This window comes from Stenella coeruleoalba (assembly GCF_951394435.1).
Source record: "Stenella coeruleoalba genome assembly, chromosome: 6".
Lineage (NCBI taxonomy): Eukaryota > Metazoa > Chordata > Mammalia > Artiodactyla > Delphinidae > Stenella > Stenella coeruleoalba.
In genome coordinates, this window is record NC_137151.1 from 71,229,783 (window position 1) to 71,245,671 (window position 15,889).

General features: G+C 36.9%; 1 protein-coding gene across 3 annotated transcripts in view; it reads right to left on the reverse strand.

Moving 5' to 3' along the window:
• The window catches only part of LNPK (lunapark, ER junction formation factor), a 95,849-nt gene that overhangs the window by 1,254 nt on the left and 78,706 nt on the right, over nucleotides 1–15,889 (reverse strand). Inside the window, exons 13-16 of one of the 3 annotated variants that reach the window (XR_013828628.1) lie at nucleotides 12,633–12,867; nucleotides 11,079–11,257; nucleotides 8,065–8,214; nucleotides 857–944 (exon numbers count right to left, since the gene is read on the reverse strand). Coding sequence is in view for 1 of the 3 variants with exons in the window: in XM_079923667.1 (XP_079779793.1) it covers nucleotides 12,632–12,867 (236 nt within the window). In the remaining 2 variants the exon portion in view is untranslated. The other 2 variants (XR_013828629.1, XM_079923667.1) reach the window with 2 other exon arrangements.

The window sequence follows — 15,889 nt, forward strand, 5'->3', positions numbered from 1 at the left end:
TGCCTGCATTGGATCTTCGTTCCTGCGCACAGGCTATTTCTATTTGCGGCGAGCAGGGGCTACTCTTCTTTGTGGTGCGCGGGCTTCTCATTGCAGTGGCTTCTCTTGCTGCGGAGCACGGGCTCTAGGTGTGCGAGCTTCACTAGTTGTGGCTCGCAGGCTCTCAAGCGTAGGCTCAGTAGTTGTGGCGCACGGGCTTAGTTGTTCGATGGCATGTGGGATCTTCCTGGACCAGGGCTTGAACCTGTGTCCCCTGCATTGGCAGGCAGATTCTTAACCACTGCACCACCAGGGGAGTCCCTCTATATTTTTACTGCCCAGATAAAGTCGTTTTTTCCTCTGCCTTTTGAAGTTGAACTCTTTCCCAAGACTTTGCATATACGAAAATGTTCTGAATTTGGAAATAACTGAACTATTAATTTGAATTTAGAAATCTTTCTGTAACACAGTGATTTGTTGTAGCTCATTATTCTAGATTTTTAATTTTTTACTTTAAAAATTAGACTTGCTAAAAAGTAATGCACATTCTTGATATTCAAAGTACAGGGGGAAAAGGTGAAAAAACAAAGTAACACATATACTACAACCCAACTATAATTAGTTAAAATTTCTTATATTTTTATAACATTTGTTATATTATTATATTTTTATAAACTCTTCTCTCTCATATATCTATATATTTGTAGATAGATCTATATTTATATATAGATTTATCTCCACATCCTTGTATATGAGACCAGGCTATATATACCACGTAACCTCATATCCACTTTTCTCTTAATATTAAATATTCAGCATTTTCTCACATTATTAAAAATACTTCAAAAATATTTAAATGCATTATTTAAATACTCACCCACTTCTGAGCATTTTGATCATCTATGTTTTCATTATCATAAATAATTCTGTGATGAACTTCATTTTACAATGCAACAGGTTTAGACCTACAAGGCAAATGTACAAACTCAAACTTAAGGTATATTCTGAAGGAGAAATGGAAGAGGAGATACTAGGGCAAGGAGGGAGACCAGGCATTCAAGCGTTCAGCCTGCGTTTGCCTGAGTGTAAGGGAAAAAAACTCATTACCACTTGACAGCTGCTTCGTGGTTTATAAAAGTTAAGGGTTCAAACCTCTTCCCAGTGACCAGATGCCCATGGCTTCAGGTGCTACGGAATGGTCAGTAATTGACTCACGATTTCGATGACAGTTCATGTGAGAGAAGCTAAAGGAGGCAAGTGGGACCCCACACAGACCACCTTGCTCAGACACAGTTTGGTTTAAGAATACAACTGTGTACCTATCAATTTATAAAGCATGTAAGCTAAAAGGACTAAAGACTAAAAGGGAACCTAAGGAAGAGAAAGCAGTTAATGCATTACAATGATAGAATGCAGTGAAATAGCTTCTAAACTTTTTATCATTGTGCTTTAGATTTCTTATATTAAAAACCAAGAGAGAAATAGACAAGTATTGGTGAAAAAAACTAATTTTATGACATCATTGCATGAGCAGAAGTTCCTGGGTTATGGGGAGGGAACAAGTAGGGGGTTGGGGGGAGGGTGGTGAGACTTTTAACATTTATAACATCAAAATCCAGTAAGATACTTTGGGATTCCTTACAGTACCCCTACCTTATTTTCAAAATGCAGTCTCACTAATCTCACTAACACTGTCGAGTTTTAAGCAATTCTCCTGTCTAAAAGTGATCACTGATAAAGCTATCAGCAATCTAAAAACACTCAAGACCCACACACTAAACTATAGTTCCTTTTTTATACTAATTTTGCCACTGCTGTAGCCATTGCTGCTTTGTACCTGGCATATAGCTTCTGGCCATGGGGATAATTTGATGGGTTCTTTAATGCCCAAAGAAAAGGTACTTGAGATTCGATTGTGGGTTTTGTTGTTGTTGTTGTTTTGGTACGCGGGCCCCTCACTGCTGCAGCCTCTCCCTTTGCGGAGCACAGGCTCTGGACGCGCAGGCTCAGCGGCCATGGCTCACGGGCCCAGCCGCTCCGCGGCACGTGGGATCCTCCCAGACCGGGCACGAACCCGCGTCCCTGCATCGGCAGAGGGACTCTCAACCACTGCGCCACCAGGGAAGCCCGTCAATTGTGTTTTTTTTAACATCATTAATTTAAATATTACAGTAATGTTAACTGGTATCTTTGATAGTTAGCTTTTCTCCTAGAAGAGAGCTACGAGTTCCTGCTCTACTGACTCATGGTCCCCTTTGAAAATTAGATGAGAGCTATGTATTCTCTTCATGGAAAAATGTGCATGCACACATATAAAATTCTGCAGAAAATTTCCAGAGGTCCTTGGACTCCCTGAATTCCTGTTAACCTCGATGCCGGAAAGAGAAGAATTTATAGAGAAATAGTAAACAGGCTGAGAGGTGTAAAGGGAGATAAAGGGAGGATGGAAAGTAGACAAGGAAGTTTCCCATTCTAGTCCAGACTTGGCCTAGACTTTCCGTATTTACTTTTCACAGCAGCTCTGTGTACTACATATCATTTTCTATGGTCAAGGAAACCAAGGTTCAGAGAGGTTACCTAACTTCCCCACAAGGTCATACTGCTGGAAAGTGGCAGAGTCAAAATGCAAGCCTGGTCTCCTGACTTTTTAAGTCCCATGTACATTTCACTTAGGACTTAACTAAGTCAACTTACTGCTTTTTCATCTTGGACTTCCTAAGATAGAACTGACCTATTAGAATAACCACCTAGTAGACTATGAACTCCCTGAGAGTAGGGTCCATGTCTCACTCGTTTTATATCTCCAGTGCCTGACACACAGAAGGCACTCATCAAAGGAGAAATGAATATATAAACACCCTGGGGCAACAATCCCTTAGACAGTGGGAGAAGCTACATGCAGCTGTGTGTGATCACAAAGATCCTTATCATCACTAAATATTCCATTAGATGACCACTGGGCACAGACTTCAATACATTTTAAACTACAAATGGTAAAACTCTTGTACAGAACCAGCATTTAATCCTTTTGAAAAATAACCTATTTACAAAACACAAAGTAGCTTTACAACAAACCTGCCTATTGTTATCATGTCAACAACATCTTTTGATAGTGAACTATTGCATCTTATGAAAACCAAACTCATGTTGAAAATAAGTGCATAAATTAGGATCGTTTTCAAAAGACACTTAACTTTACAAATGTTATAATAAGAACTTAAATGTATTTTTGTTGTTTTTGCAATAATTGCTCTGAAGATGAAAACTAAAGCACCATTTCAATGTAGTAAAGGTAATTGCTGCATTTACTGCTCATGTCATGTTGATGTATGACCATGTATCAAAGGTCATCCTTCTGTACTCATACATTATCAAATCTGAAAGCACAATATTTGATTCTGACCAACCTTTAAACTGCCCACAATGTGTGAGAAAAATTGATGAAGTTCTACCTTGGGTTTAAAAAAAAAAAAATGACCCATGTTTCGGAAGCAGAAGGGTCAAGAAGCCAGTGGCGAGGTTAGATATCAGCACCATGAACCTCTCAGTGTCTTAGCTTATCAGTGAGGTCTAGTACAATGATCACAAGCTAAAATTGCTGTACTAATGAAGACAAAGGTCTAAAAACTTAGCACAGGCCCTCTGATAGAGGGCAGTATCTTGTGTACAATTATGCAGAGATAAGGACATAAATCACCCTTTAAAGACAATAAAACCTATAATGCACAAATTGAATTGTTTACATGTCTATTGGAGACACTGTTAAAAACAGAAGTGTTGGCTGCCATACCTCTTTTTACTCATCTGCAACACAGTAGCCCTGAATTCCACTTCTTCATTAGAAGGCAAGTCATCTGCTCCCCTTCTCCTCTTCCTGCTCCAAACACACAACACTACTGTCCAATTTAGTAGTCCTGTGCCATCCTGACCTAAAAGGAGTGCTGAACATTCATGCTTGCTTCAAACTATTGCTTACAATTGTTTGCTGATAGGAGAAATTGGTCTTATCAGAATCTCCTAAAACCTGAACAGCTGCTGCTCTTGCCTTTGCTGGTTGGGGGAGGGGAGGAGGTGTGGCAGAGTGGGGCATCAGGCAGCAGGGAAGGAAGAATCCCCACTCTTCAGTAAGGATTGTGGCTGTCTTTAAATAAATAAAACGCCATTTAATTCCATCAAGCCCAACTACAGGAGACTGCCTTATTGAAGAGAAGAAAGATCATACAAACATACAAAAAGAATCCAGGTCTTCAAAAACCAAAAGAAAAAAAAAATCATTCTGAAAAGAATACACAATGTCCACCCAAAACATGTTTCAAGCATATCAATTTTATTTCAGCCAATTCTCAGGTTAGATTATTTTATAAAATTCACAACATCCTATACTGAAAACTCATGTATTCTTTGGCTGTATGAACACTCATAACTGAGAATACAAATTCACGCCAAAATTTGATTCCTTCGTGTTCCTAGGAAAAGATTTTTTTTTAAGCATACCACTATAATTTAATAAAATATGTCAACTCTTGGCAGGTAGGCCAAGCCTTTAGAATTCTTGCTATAGACAATAAGGCACAAATAGCCTTTCTCACTTTCAGAAAAAAATAACATAGCTGACTATAATTCATAAAATATACCACACTAATGTAAGTTTTAATTATACTTGCCACGTACTGCAAACTTTGCCTTTAATGATTTTTTGACGAAAGTACTCAATTTTAAGGTCTGAATTCCTATAGCTTATACATTGAAAGAGGAAATATTCTTAACTTATATATATATATGTATATATAGAGTGCATGTGTGCGTGTGTGTGCGTGTGTGTGTGTGTGTGTGTCCAGGCTCCACCAATGTCCAAAAAGCAGCAACTTAATCCAGAAAATTCCTAACTTAATGTCAGTTGCAACATTAAATGGTCAGAAATGAGATAATGAATAAAAATAAACATAAAAACAAGGTATTTTTATTTAAAAAAAAAAAATTTTGTTTTTTGCGGTACGCGGGCCTCTCACTATCGTGGCCTCTCCCGTTGCGGAGCACAGGCTCCGGACGCGCAGGCTCAGTGGCCATGGCTCACGGGCCCAGCCGCTCCACGGCATGTGGGATCCTCTCGGACCGGGGCACGAACCCGTGTTCCCTGCATCGGTAGGCGGACTCTCAACCACTGCGCCACCAGGGAAGCCCAAAACAGGGTATTTTTTAAAACCCCATTCCACAGGTAAGTAAAATATGGGATCAGGGGTGGGGGGAGTATAGGGATCTTCAAGAATGGGAGTTTGCTAAAGAACACAAATTATACATACAATTTAGAAATCATACCCAAATAATGGACTCACATGAGTCAAGGAAGAGCTCTGACACTGTGGTCCCCCCCAGCACACCAGTTCTTAGGCCTTCTTCAGGTCTGTTCATTCACAGTTATTGAGCATCTGTATCAGGCATTAAGAATTCAAAACAAATGAATCCTCCCCACCCTCAGTGTGCTCACAGTTTCCATTTTCTTATATCTTGAGCCAGTCTTTCTCACTTTCTAGCCCCAATTATTATATTTGTAGGAGTTTCAGAAGGAAGTAGCACACCAACCACTAGTGCTGATCAACTTAGGTCTATCACTTATAGAAACCCACTCTCTAAACGTACATGTAGCAGAGACCATGCCAGGTTTTAGTTTTGTTTTAATTTGTGCTGTTTTGTTTGAAGAGAAAGTGAGAAATTAAAAACTGAGAAAACATGGCCTTTCTTCAGTGTTTACAATCAAGTGAGGGAGGCAAAAATCAGGAGACTACAAGTTACACCTGGTATATAAAGTACAATGGGAACAAAAGGCAAGTGACTGCTTAGGAAGGCTGAGGAAATCGCTCAGATTACAGAGTTAGTTCTTAAAGCAATGAGAGTTGACAAGAGTAGCGTCAAGCAAGATCAGTGCAAGGCATCTCTCAGAGGTATGAAAGACTCACCTGTGGTCAGAGCGCGAGGGAGAATAGTGAGAGACGAGGCCAGAAATTTAGATTCTGTAAGTCATGCTTACAAGCCACCTAAGGAGTTGGCCATACACAAAGGAGCCTTACAATAATATTTAAAGTCTGTGTTTTAGAAAACTCCAACAGCAATGTGGACAGTGTATTAAAAAAAAAAAAGGCAAAAGTGTCAATTGGAATTTTCCTAAATTGCGAGAAACAAGCTTTCTGGCCCTTTCCCTTCTCAATAATTCAAATAATTTGAGATTTGCAAAATTCTTCACACTATAAAATCTGCATTAAGACTGCAGCGCTATTTCCCATTGTGTGTGTGTGTACATGCACGCATACTACCATTCAACATATAATTTATTATCTCTTCTATACACCAGGCACTAGAAATATAATAAGCAAAACCAGACATGTCCTTGCCTTCAAGGAGTTCATAGTCTGGTGCAAAAGATAATATTATGAAAGAATTTCAAGGGGAGGGTGTGTGTGAGTGGAAAGTCTGACAAGTGTTAGGCTAAGAGAAGATTGCCCTGAAGAAGTAACAACTGAGTTATCACAAAAATGAGAAACCCAGGAGCCTGGGTCTATTTCTTTCAGCTACCAAAGAAAAAGAAGTAGAGGGCTCGTAGGTAGTAACGAAAAGGACAAGACTTAAAGATCCTAGGTTCCAGTTCCATTTAAAATATCCATAAACTAAGTGATTTTGGGAGATTAATTTAATCCCTGCTTGACAGGATTCCATCCTCTCACATAGCTCATAGTCTCACACAGACTGTAAGGGAATGTATATGAAAGTACCCAGAGCACAGTGCCTGACCAAGAATAGGTATTCAAAAAAATGTTCATTTAATTCCCCACTTTCTTTATCCTTCAAAATCAGACTAAGATAGAAATATTTATTTCCACAAAAATAAATGATTTTTCCCACATTTCCTAAATCAAGTGCCAAGGATCTGGTAAAAGGCTTTGGCAGTTGAAGATCTGGCCTATTCTCATATAATCCTGGAATAAGAACTTAAAAAACTAATTTATGAGGGAGATTTTTGAGAACTCTTTTTAATCTTCTCAGAGTGCTTCCAGATTCTATCAGTTGTGTTGCCAAAGAAAAAAGGAAGGCATAAATATCTTTTTAAAAAGAGAAAAATGCATAAAGCAGAAACTCTAGGTTTTAAAAAACATCAAATAATACAGAACTATATAAGTGGATAGCATTTTCTTCTACTAAAACTACATGAGTAGTATAAATTAAACTACACATAACAGGACCTTTGAAGGAGAAAGAATGGGAAATTAAATGGAATCTAAGTTTCATACAAAGGCAAACTGATAAAGATAACTGGAGGGATATCTACTATCCAATAAATGCAACAATTTTTTTAAAGGAATTTTTAAATAGTATTAAAGTAGAAAATGTAGATTAGTTTCTAAGGACGAAAGAAATTAGACAAATAAATAGTTTATGGATTGATACAATTTAATAAGGTTTAATTCTGTACTCATTTTAATTTTTATTATAATTATATTCTCATAAATGTACTTTTCTATATTTATGTTTACCTTTCCAAACTCAGAGCCTGAATCTGTGGACATTAATCAAAGGAGGTCACCAGCAAACTTGCTAACCAGTCTCATTGGCTTCCATCATTTTTTATGCATAATAAAGTCAACTGACCAAGTGACCATGAACAGAGACTGACTGGGGCTCCTGTTTTTTAGCAGCTGTTCCTCTTCAGCTCTGACCATGTTGTTGTGTGATTATCTCAACTGGTTTTAATCAAGACAGAAACTGAAGCTCTATCACTGAATTGTTTAAAAATAAGACACTAGTTTCTTGTATTAAAATTGTTTGCAGTAACAGCAACAACACAAAATGTTTGTTTTATGTCCACATTTTACTTATTAACTTGGTAGAGTTAATATATTTAGGTCTTTAATAACTTTAAAACAAGTCAAATTACAAATTGTAAGATTTAGCAGATCATTGATTCACAACTATATCTTGGTCTATCTTTACATAAGTACTTTTATTATTTTTAATAGCTCTTTGGGAGTTCATAAACTATATCTAAATCCCTTCTATAATTTTTACAATGAATTGAAGTTATACTAGATGACTTACCACATTATTTTTCTTTCAATTTTCTAAAGCAGCTCTGTTCTCCATAATTGTTTCAAAATAGCTACCATAATTCCATAAATTATCCTCATTCTTCGACCCTTCCGCTAACTGATCTGCACACAAGCCAAGAGGTAATACTGTAGAGTAATACTGTAAAGTGGTATAGGAAAAAAAAATAAGGAAAAAGTTTTAAGATAGTTAAGTAGTTACTGTCAGCTGGAAATAGAAGTAAACATGTTACATATTTTAAATAATCTTAATCTCTAACACCAATATTGATTGTATATAAATGGTGTGTAAAATGTATAAAAATGGTGGTTTAATATAAAGCATCCTACATTAAGAGCTGAGATCTGAGTTCTGACTTGGCTTAGGTGCTAGCTCTCCCTATGACTTTGTATAAGTCATTTAGTATTTCCAACACTCAGCATACAATATTTAATGGAAAAATCATTATATAATTAGAATCTTCCCCCCCCACCTCATGAAACGGTAGCTCTTCTGATTCAATTATGTTCACCAAACAGTAGTGATTGTGTCTAATGCATACAATGAGAAAGACCAATTACAAGAATAAAGGGCAAAGCTTAATAACAATAATTAGCAAAATTTCTAAACTTGGGTTCTAACTGGAACTATTTCAATTGAATTCAATAACTACTTACTGAGTGTCCCCATATCTATGTGAGTGGGAAGATACCCCAGGCAGAGAAAGAGTACCAGGAGACTGGGGGATTAGAGAAAAAAACACTGCATGTGCAAACCACAGAAAACGGTATAGCTACATTAAAAGCATGGGGGAACAAGGGGAGAGGAACAGTGGCAGTAGCTGTGGTGAGAAATGCCAGAGTTAACTAGGAGCAAAATTACACAGGCTTTGTGGGCCATATGGTAAGTTTGGACCCCATTCCAAGAACAATGAGGAATAATTAAAGGGTTTAAGCAATGGTATGACATGATTTGTTTTCCAATTGTGAAAACTCTTTCAGGCTACAGTGCACAGAATAGATAGCTGTGGGCAAGACTGGAGACGAGAAAACCAGTTAAGTGACAGTTTTGAGACGAAGGAGGCTTGAATTAGAAGGCAGTACAACAGTAATAAGAAGTAAGACTTCTGAAGTCATTTGCCTGCATTCAAACCCCAGATTTTCCACTTACCAAGCTGCTTACTCCCTACACCTGTTTTCTCATCTATAATCCAGAGGAAAAAATCCTCACGGGATTCTTGCCAAAGAACAAATAAAAATAATACTCATACAACAGTTGGCATGTTGACTGGCACATAGTTAGAATGCAAATGTTTACTATCATTAAGTAATGTTAATGGGATGGAGAAATGAGAATATAACTGAAAGATGTTTCGGATACAGAAACTGACAGTTAAGGTACAGGAAAAAGGGTAAAGGAATGAGTGAACAGATTCTAGTTTCTGGCTTGAATAGTGGCACTATTTGATGAGATGAGAAACACAGAAAGTTTGAAGTGTTTGTTTTTTAATAAATTGATTGAGAAAGACATTTCAACAGGCAGGTGAATATATCACTCTAAAGTGAAGGAAACAGATCAAGGGTGAAGATCTGAGAATGAGAGAGACAGATGGTAATTAAAAATCCATTGGGGTTGACCAGAACCTCTAAAGAGAGAAGACATAGAGTGAAGAAATGCTGACAAGGTAAAAAGTATGAAACACCAACATTTAAAGGATGGGCAGGGGAAGAGAAGCCTGCAAAGGACACTGAGAGAAAGGGGCCAGAGGAATAAGAACAATAGTGTGAGAAGTCAAAAGCCAAAAGAAAAAAAGTGTTTCAAACTAAAGGAAGTACTCAATGGCGTCAATACTGCCAAGCAGTGGAATAAGTTAAGGACTGAGAGTTTTCACTGGATTTAGCAACAAAGTTACTCATTCACATAATAAATGTGTCAAACATTGTGCTAGGCCCTGGAGAAACAGAGGTAAATAAGACAAGAGCCTTGCACACACAGACTCTAAGTCTTGAAGAGATACAGTGAACTAGTAAACAGATAAAATACTTACACATTATGATAATAAAGTAACATGACAGAGTAAAAGGCAGAGGCCAGCTTTAGGCGGAGCTTAGGAGGGCATCTCTCTGAAGAAAGAACATTTAAGCTGAGACCTAAGATGGGAAAGGGTTTAGCTTGGTCAGAGAACTGAAAGAGGCCCTGAGACTGCAGCATAATGGTAGAAGAGCCAAGGAGAGAGAAGCCAGGTCATGACTGTAGATTATGCTGAGGGTATAGAGAGAAAAAGTTAGATGATGACCTGTTGAGCATTAGTAAGTAGGGAAGTTAAGATCACCCTAACTAATGGCACTTATTAGTTTGCTTTTCCTCATTTATACTAGTCTTAATAATCAGAAATAGGACATTTTACCACTCTTTCAACCATTAGCTGTTTATTAGAATGTCAGGATAAATTTTTCTATTTTAAAGGGTACTATATGATTACAGTATGTTACCTGTTGCATTAATTTACCTTTTAACCTTCTTCCATAGATACTTCTCATAATATCTGCTTAATTCTATCATTAAATTATATTTCTCTGAGGTATTCCTCATTTTCTAGTAATGTACATCAGAATTTGAATGTTTTATAACAAGTAGATTCAGCAAGGTGTTACTAAAGTGTTATGGGCCAATAACGCACAAAAAATCTGATGGCCTTCATCAAAAAAAAAAAAAAAAGAGACTGTCTATATTCTGTAGTATTATATTCCACAGTTTCAGGTTCCTATTTCCTTAACCTATGCATTTATACACATGTATATGATAAAGAAAAGCTGATGCAGAAAACTTAGGCTTGATTTTGAACAGCTGAATTATATGTGCATATTGTTTTTTCATTTCCTTATCTGCAAGAGGAAGAATTTATAGCCCTTCCATATTTCACAAGGATATCAATAGTATAAAATGCTACCATTTACTTAATATCTATTAATTATCAGGCAGTGAGCTAGGCACACGGCATAAATTATTTTTAATTGTCCCCATACCTGAAAAAGTAGGTATTATTCTTCCAATTTTACAGATGAAAAAACAGTCTCAGAGAGATCAGCTGACTTGCCCAAGACTGAAGAGCTGGAATTTAAGCCCAGTCCTGTAATCTTGAAAACTCTGGTCACTATACCATGATGCCTCAGACTATTAACAGATTTAGGTTCCTTAAAAATACCTATCAGATATAAGATATTAAATCATAAAGATGAATTTTTAAATGATAACAAATGGTATTTTATTAAATTTTTAATAAACTGTGTACAACTTAGAAATACTTGCCATATACACCACCCCTATATATTCCTCCCTTTGGCATAACTTGATTTCAATTTTTTTTAATAATAGAGAAGAGGGATAAAAGCAAGAGAGAAAAAATAACAACACTGTACTTAAAGTACAAGTATTACTATTCTGGGTCAAAACAATTTCCCAGTTAATCCTTAATACACATATTAAATCCAATGAACTACTATAATTAACTGCCTATTCTCACAAAACTATGTCTCTCAAAATTAAAAACTACAAATGGCCTAAGGATTTCATGAATCAGAAAAATCTAACCTCTGATTAGAACCTCTAAATGTCACTATTTCTCTGAATTTGAAAGGCAACAAGTCTGAATAAAAAGATCATAATTTGCTCTTAACAGAATCTATTGATTTATTGAATTGTGAGCTTTTCCTCCTAAGACTTTTCAGGTAGCCATGTCAGCCACGAAGATACTGTCTGAAGAAGTCTAGGTATTTAACAAAAAAATTGCTGACACATCATCTTTATTTTCCTTAACAAAATACACAATAGAGCACAAAATTCACTTATAATATCATCATTATTTTACAAATATAAATAATGCTCAAAATTCAAGTACAGTTAAGTGCAGAGATAGTTCCTATATGTTAATATGTAAACATAAGCTAATTATAAATATCAGGTACCTCTGGCCCAGGTGCAAAAAAAGAGACATCAAAAGTAACACTGCACTTGACTGTTCGACTGCATTCTTACTGGGAATTCATACCAATGCCTATATTGTTACTGTAATAACTTTCATAGCTCTTAATATAAATGCCTAAATAGACATTTTACCCCCTGGAAAATACCTCAAGAGTTAAAATTCTATCCATTTTAATGATGTAGTATTAAAAATCTTAATTGAGTTTCATTCCTTAAAACAAACGCTATTAGAATTTATTCCTAACCAAAGTTCTTCCTATGTCAAAATGGATAGTATTTACAGGTCACAAATAAAAAACAAAACTGCTATCATATTTGTTTACATTTAGAATGGAAAAAAATACCTAAAACCTGTCTAAACAGTGTGGGTTTTATACATTAAAAAGGATTTTACTTTACTGATATCACTTGCTTTTAATTTTAATAGCCAGTAGACATAACTTTGACATATTGAAATAGCTAGGCAATCTGAAATTCAGATGACATCAAGCATGTCTTTAGAGGGGGAAAATAAAAAGAAAGCACCACCTAAGAAAGCAATAACTGACATCAACAAGACTACAAATATCCAGTTGAAGGCACGTGGAAGCATTTACTACATTGTCGAAGATTCTCCACTTAGTTCAGGATTCGGAATAGCATCAGCTCTGGGAACTGTTGATTTGGCTTTATTCATTGAGGTTTCCTCATTCTCGGTCTCTTCTTGCTTCTCCTCCGGTTTCTCTGTGTCAGATGCTTGTTCAATCACTGGGTCTGTCTGCTCTGTATCCGATATTTTGTCATCTGTCTGCTCTGTACTGTTATCTAGAACGTCTTGTTCTTCTAAAGATTCTGAAAAGATAAAGAGTCAAGGCTTTAGGTATACCCAAATGTTAAAACTACTAAATAAGATAAGCACATGCAAACATGGACTAAGAAACAGTAGAATGGTCTAACATTAACCTTAAAATCTTAAAAAATATGCACTTAACTCCCTACAGCATACCATATATGAATTGGTATGAATGAAGGAAAAAAAAATTCGGGGGAAACAAACCCATAAACATACTTTTACCTAAAGACCCATAGTTCATGATATATATGAACTTTCATAATATTTAAGAACTTCAAGATGGATTTGAAAGTTGAATGTCCAAATATATCAAAGTCCCAACAGAATTATGTGCTATAAGACAACATCCCAGCAAAAAAAGCAAATGTATTAACTCCCAGATTATGTTTCCAGAAGGAACTGGTCTCCCTTGCGTCCAGGCAACGCTGTGACCAATGTGTAAATGTGTACCTTTGTGTGTGTGTATCTGGTGTGATTTCCCACACTGATTTACATCTCTATTACCCATGACTGGGGAGGTCTGGATCCACCTTTTCCAAAGGCATGACAAATCTTCCCTCATCCCTCTGCAAGACAAGTCCTCAGGATTTAAACCTCTGGGTCAGAATATGCTACACACCTTGAAAGCTAGGGAGAGAAAGGGAAGGGTCTTTTGCCCCTGTCTCCACAGCGGAGGGCAAGTAAGGTCTTGGTTCCTACCTGAAAACTTACTCCCTTCAAACTCTCTTTTGAGTTTCATTAAATTCAAATCTCTTAAAAATAATTTCATAATAACAATAATAACAACTTTAATTCTTCAAAGTTTATAGAAAGGGATAGGAAAGGGAATGACAGGAGCAGAAAGCTTCGAGCCACCCAATTTCCAAATCAAAGATAAAAACCTAACTTTGAGGTGTTTCTTTGTTGTGTTTGTGTAATAAACAGCAACTAATACTATTGTTAGGAGAAATATGGTTAAACTACATTGGCTAAGCAAATAAGCCGATTTTCACACCATCACAGAAGATCCCTTGCAATAAACTACAAATGTTACTGATTCAAAAAATCTGGAGGAAAGGTCAGTCTACACTAGTAAAAAGTTCTAGTTTTGTTCCTTACACAGTACAGGCCAGAATTTTGCTAAATAAAATTGATAGTTTTGCAAAGAAATTATGTGCTATACGCACACACATTGACATGGAGGTCTTACAAATTCATGGTTTTATCATATCAGTTTTAATAAATACAAATTATCTATATATCACAAACTCTATGCCAAGAGTCGAAAAATATTTTTTAAATTATATTTAAAACAGATAATCTTAGATGCGTTTACAGAATTAATTACAATCTCTTTCTCTTTTTTTTTTGCAGTACGCGGGCCTCTCACTGTTGTGGCCTCTCCCGTTGCGGAGCACAGGCTCCGGATGCGCAGGCTCAGAGGCCATGGCTCACAGGCCCAGCCACTCCACGGCATGTGGGATCCTCCCAGACTGGGGCACGAACCCGTGTCCCCTGCATCGGCAGGCGGACTCTCAACCACTGCGCCACCAGGGAAGCCCTCTCTCTTTTTATATATAGAACAAAAGGCCAAATTTGCATAGTTAGGGACATCCAAGTTAATGAGGTTTTACTGTATGAAAATTTCACATGCTCACAAAAAGTAGTGAGGAATGTTCACATGTCACAAAAACGCTAGTTTTATCTTAAAAGAAACTTAAAACGGCACTGCTGCACCACTTGGAATCTTACAAAAATCCAAAGCAGAAAAGCAGTAGGTCATTTGAGTTGTGTTACTTGAATGTTCCAGCGCTCAAAGAAAAAGCAGAAAGTGAAATGAAACTCTATGGACATGTACAGATCATTTCTGCTATAAGGGCAAGCAAGCTCTTCAGTGGAAAATTTCAGGAGTCACTAACCATTTGTAATTCTACTTTCACATATTTATCCAGAGTAGAATTTTAAGAGTCATGGTTTTCCACAACTCTCTGGCCATAGAGCAATACTTACTTGCCAAGAACTTTACAAGTGGTTATAATTTAGTAAGCCCTCCAATAAAGTCACATGAAATGAAAAAACAAAAAGCTCAAAGTTCAGGACTCATCAATAAACATGCTTAAGTGAACATAGGCCCACATAGTTTGTCATATTCTTTTGACAGATTGCCTCAGTACTAAACTTAAAACAGGAGAGGATGGGCTTCCCTGGTGGCGCAGTGGTTGAGAGTCCGCCTGCCGAGGCAGGGGACACAGGTTCGTGCCCCGGTCCGGGAGGATCCCACATGCCGCAGAGAGGCTGGGCCCGTGAGCCATGGCCGCTGAGCCTGCGCGTCCGGAGCCTGTGCTCCGTAGCGGGAGAGGCCACAGCAGTGAGAGGCCCGCGTACCACAAAAAACAAAACAAAACAAAAAACAGGAGAGGTATCAAAGTTCATGATTTATCGTATTAAAGCTCTGTGATGTAACTATTTTCAGAAACAGATACATCCCCAGTCAAATCCGATTTAATTTAAAAATTCTGGGATCTTAAAGAAGTAGTTAATACAAAGAGAAGAACTATAATACTTAACTTTTTAATGTCTATAGAGGTGAATTCTAAGAAATACCATGTGCTGTCATAATTAGAAAATAGCATTATATACAAAACTTGCTCATCAATACTGCACTGTATTTCAAAAAATATATAGAGGACTAAAAACTGGTGAAATGATGAGTAGGGCTGGAGAACAATCAAAAGCCTAGTAATGACTACTATTCTTCCCCCAGGTTAGTTTTTAGAAAAGTAATTTTAATAGCAGTTCACACTACAAAAATTTGGTATGTGTCATAGTATCTGTAATGCAGCTATCAGCTAGTCTAAATGACATAGATATTCAGTGTCTGGATGCCAATGCCATTTTGTGAGAGGTCATCCCAATAAGCTTGAAGTAAACTAGGTGTGCAAGATTAACAGAGAATTAATTACATATCAGTTTAATAACTAAACCACAGAGCTTTATAACAAGTTTATTAAATATATTCCAAAAGTACTTACTTTATTTCTG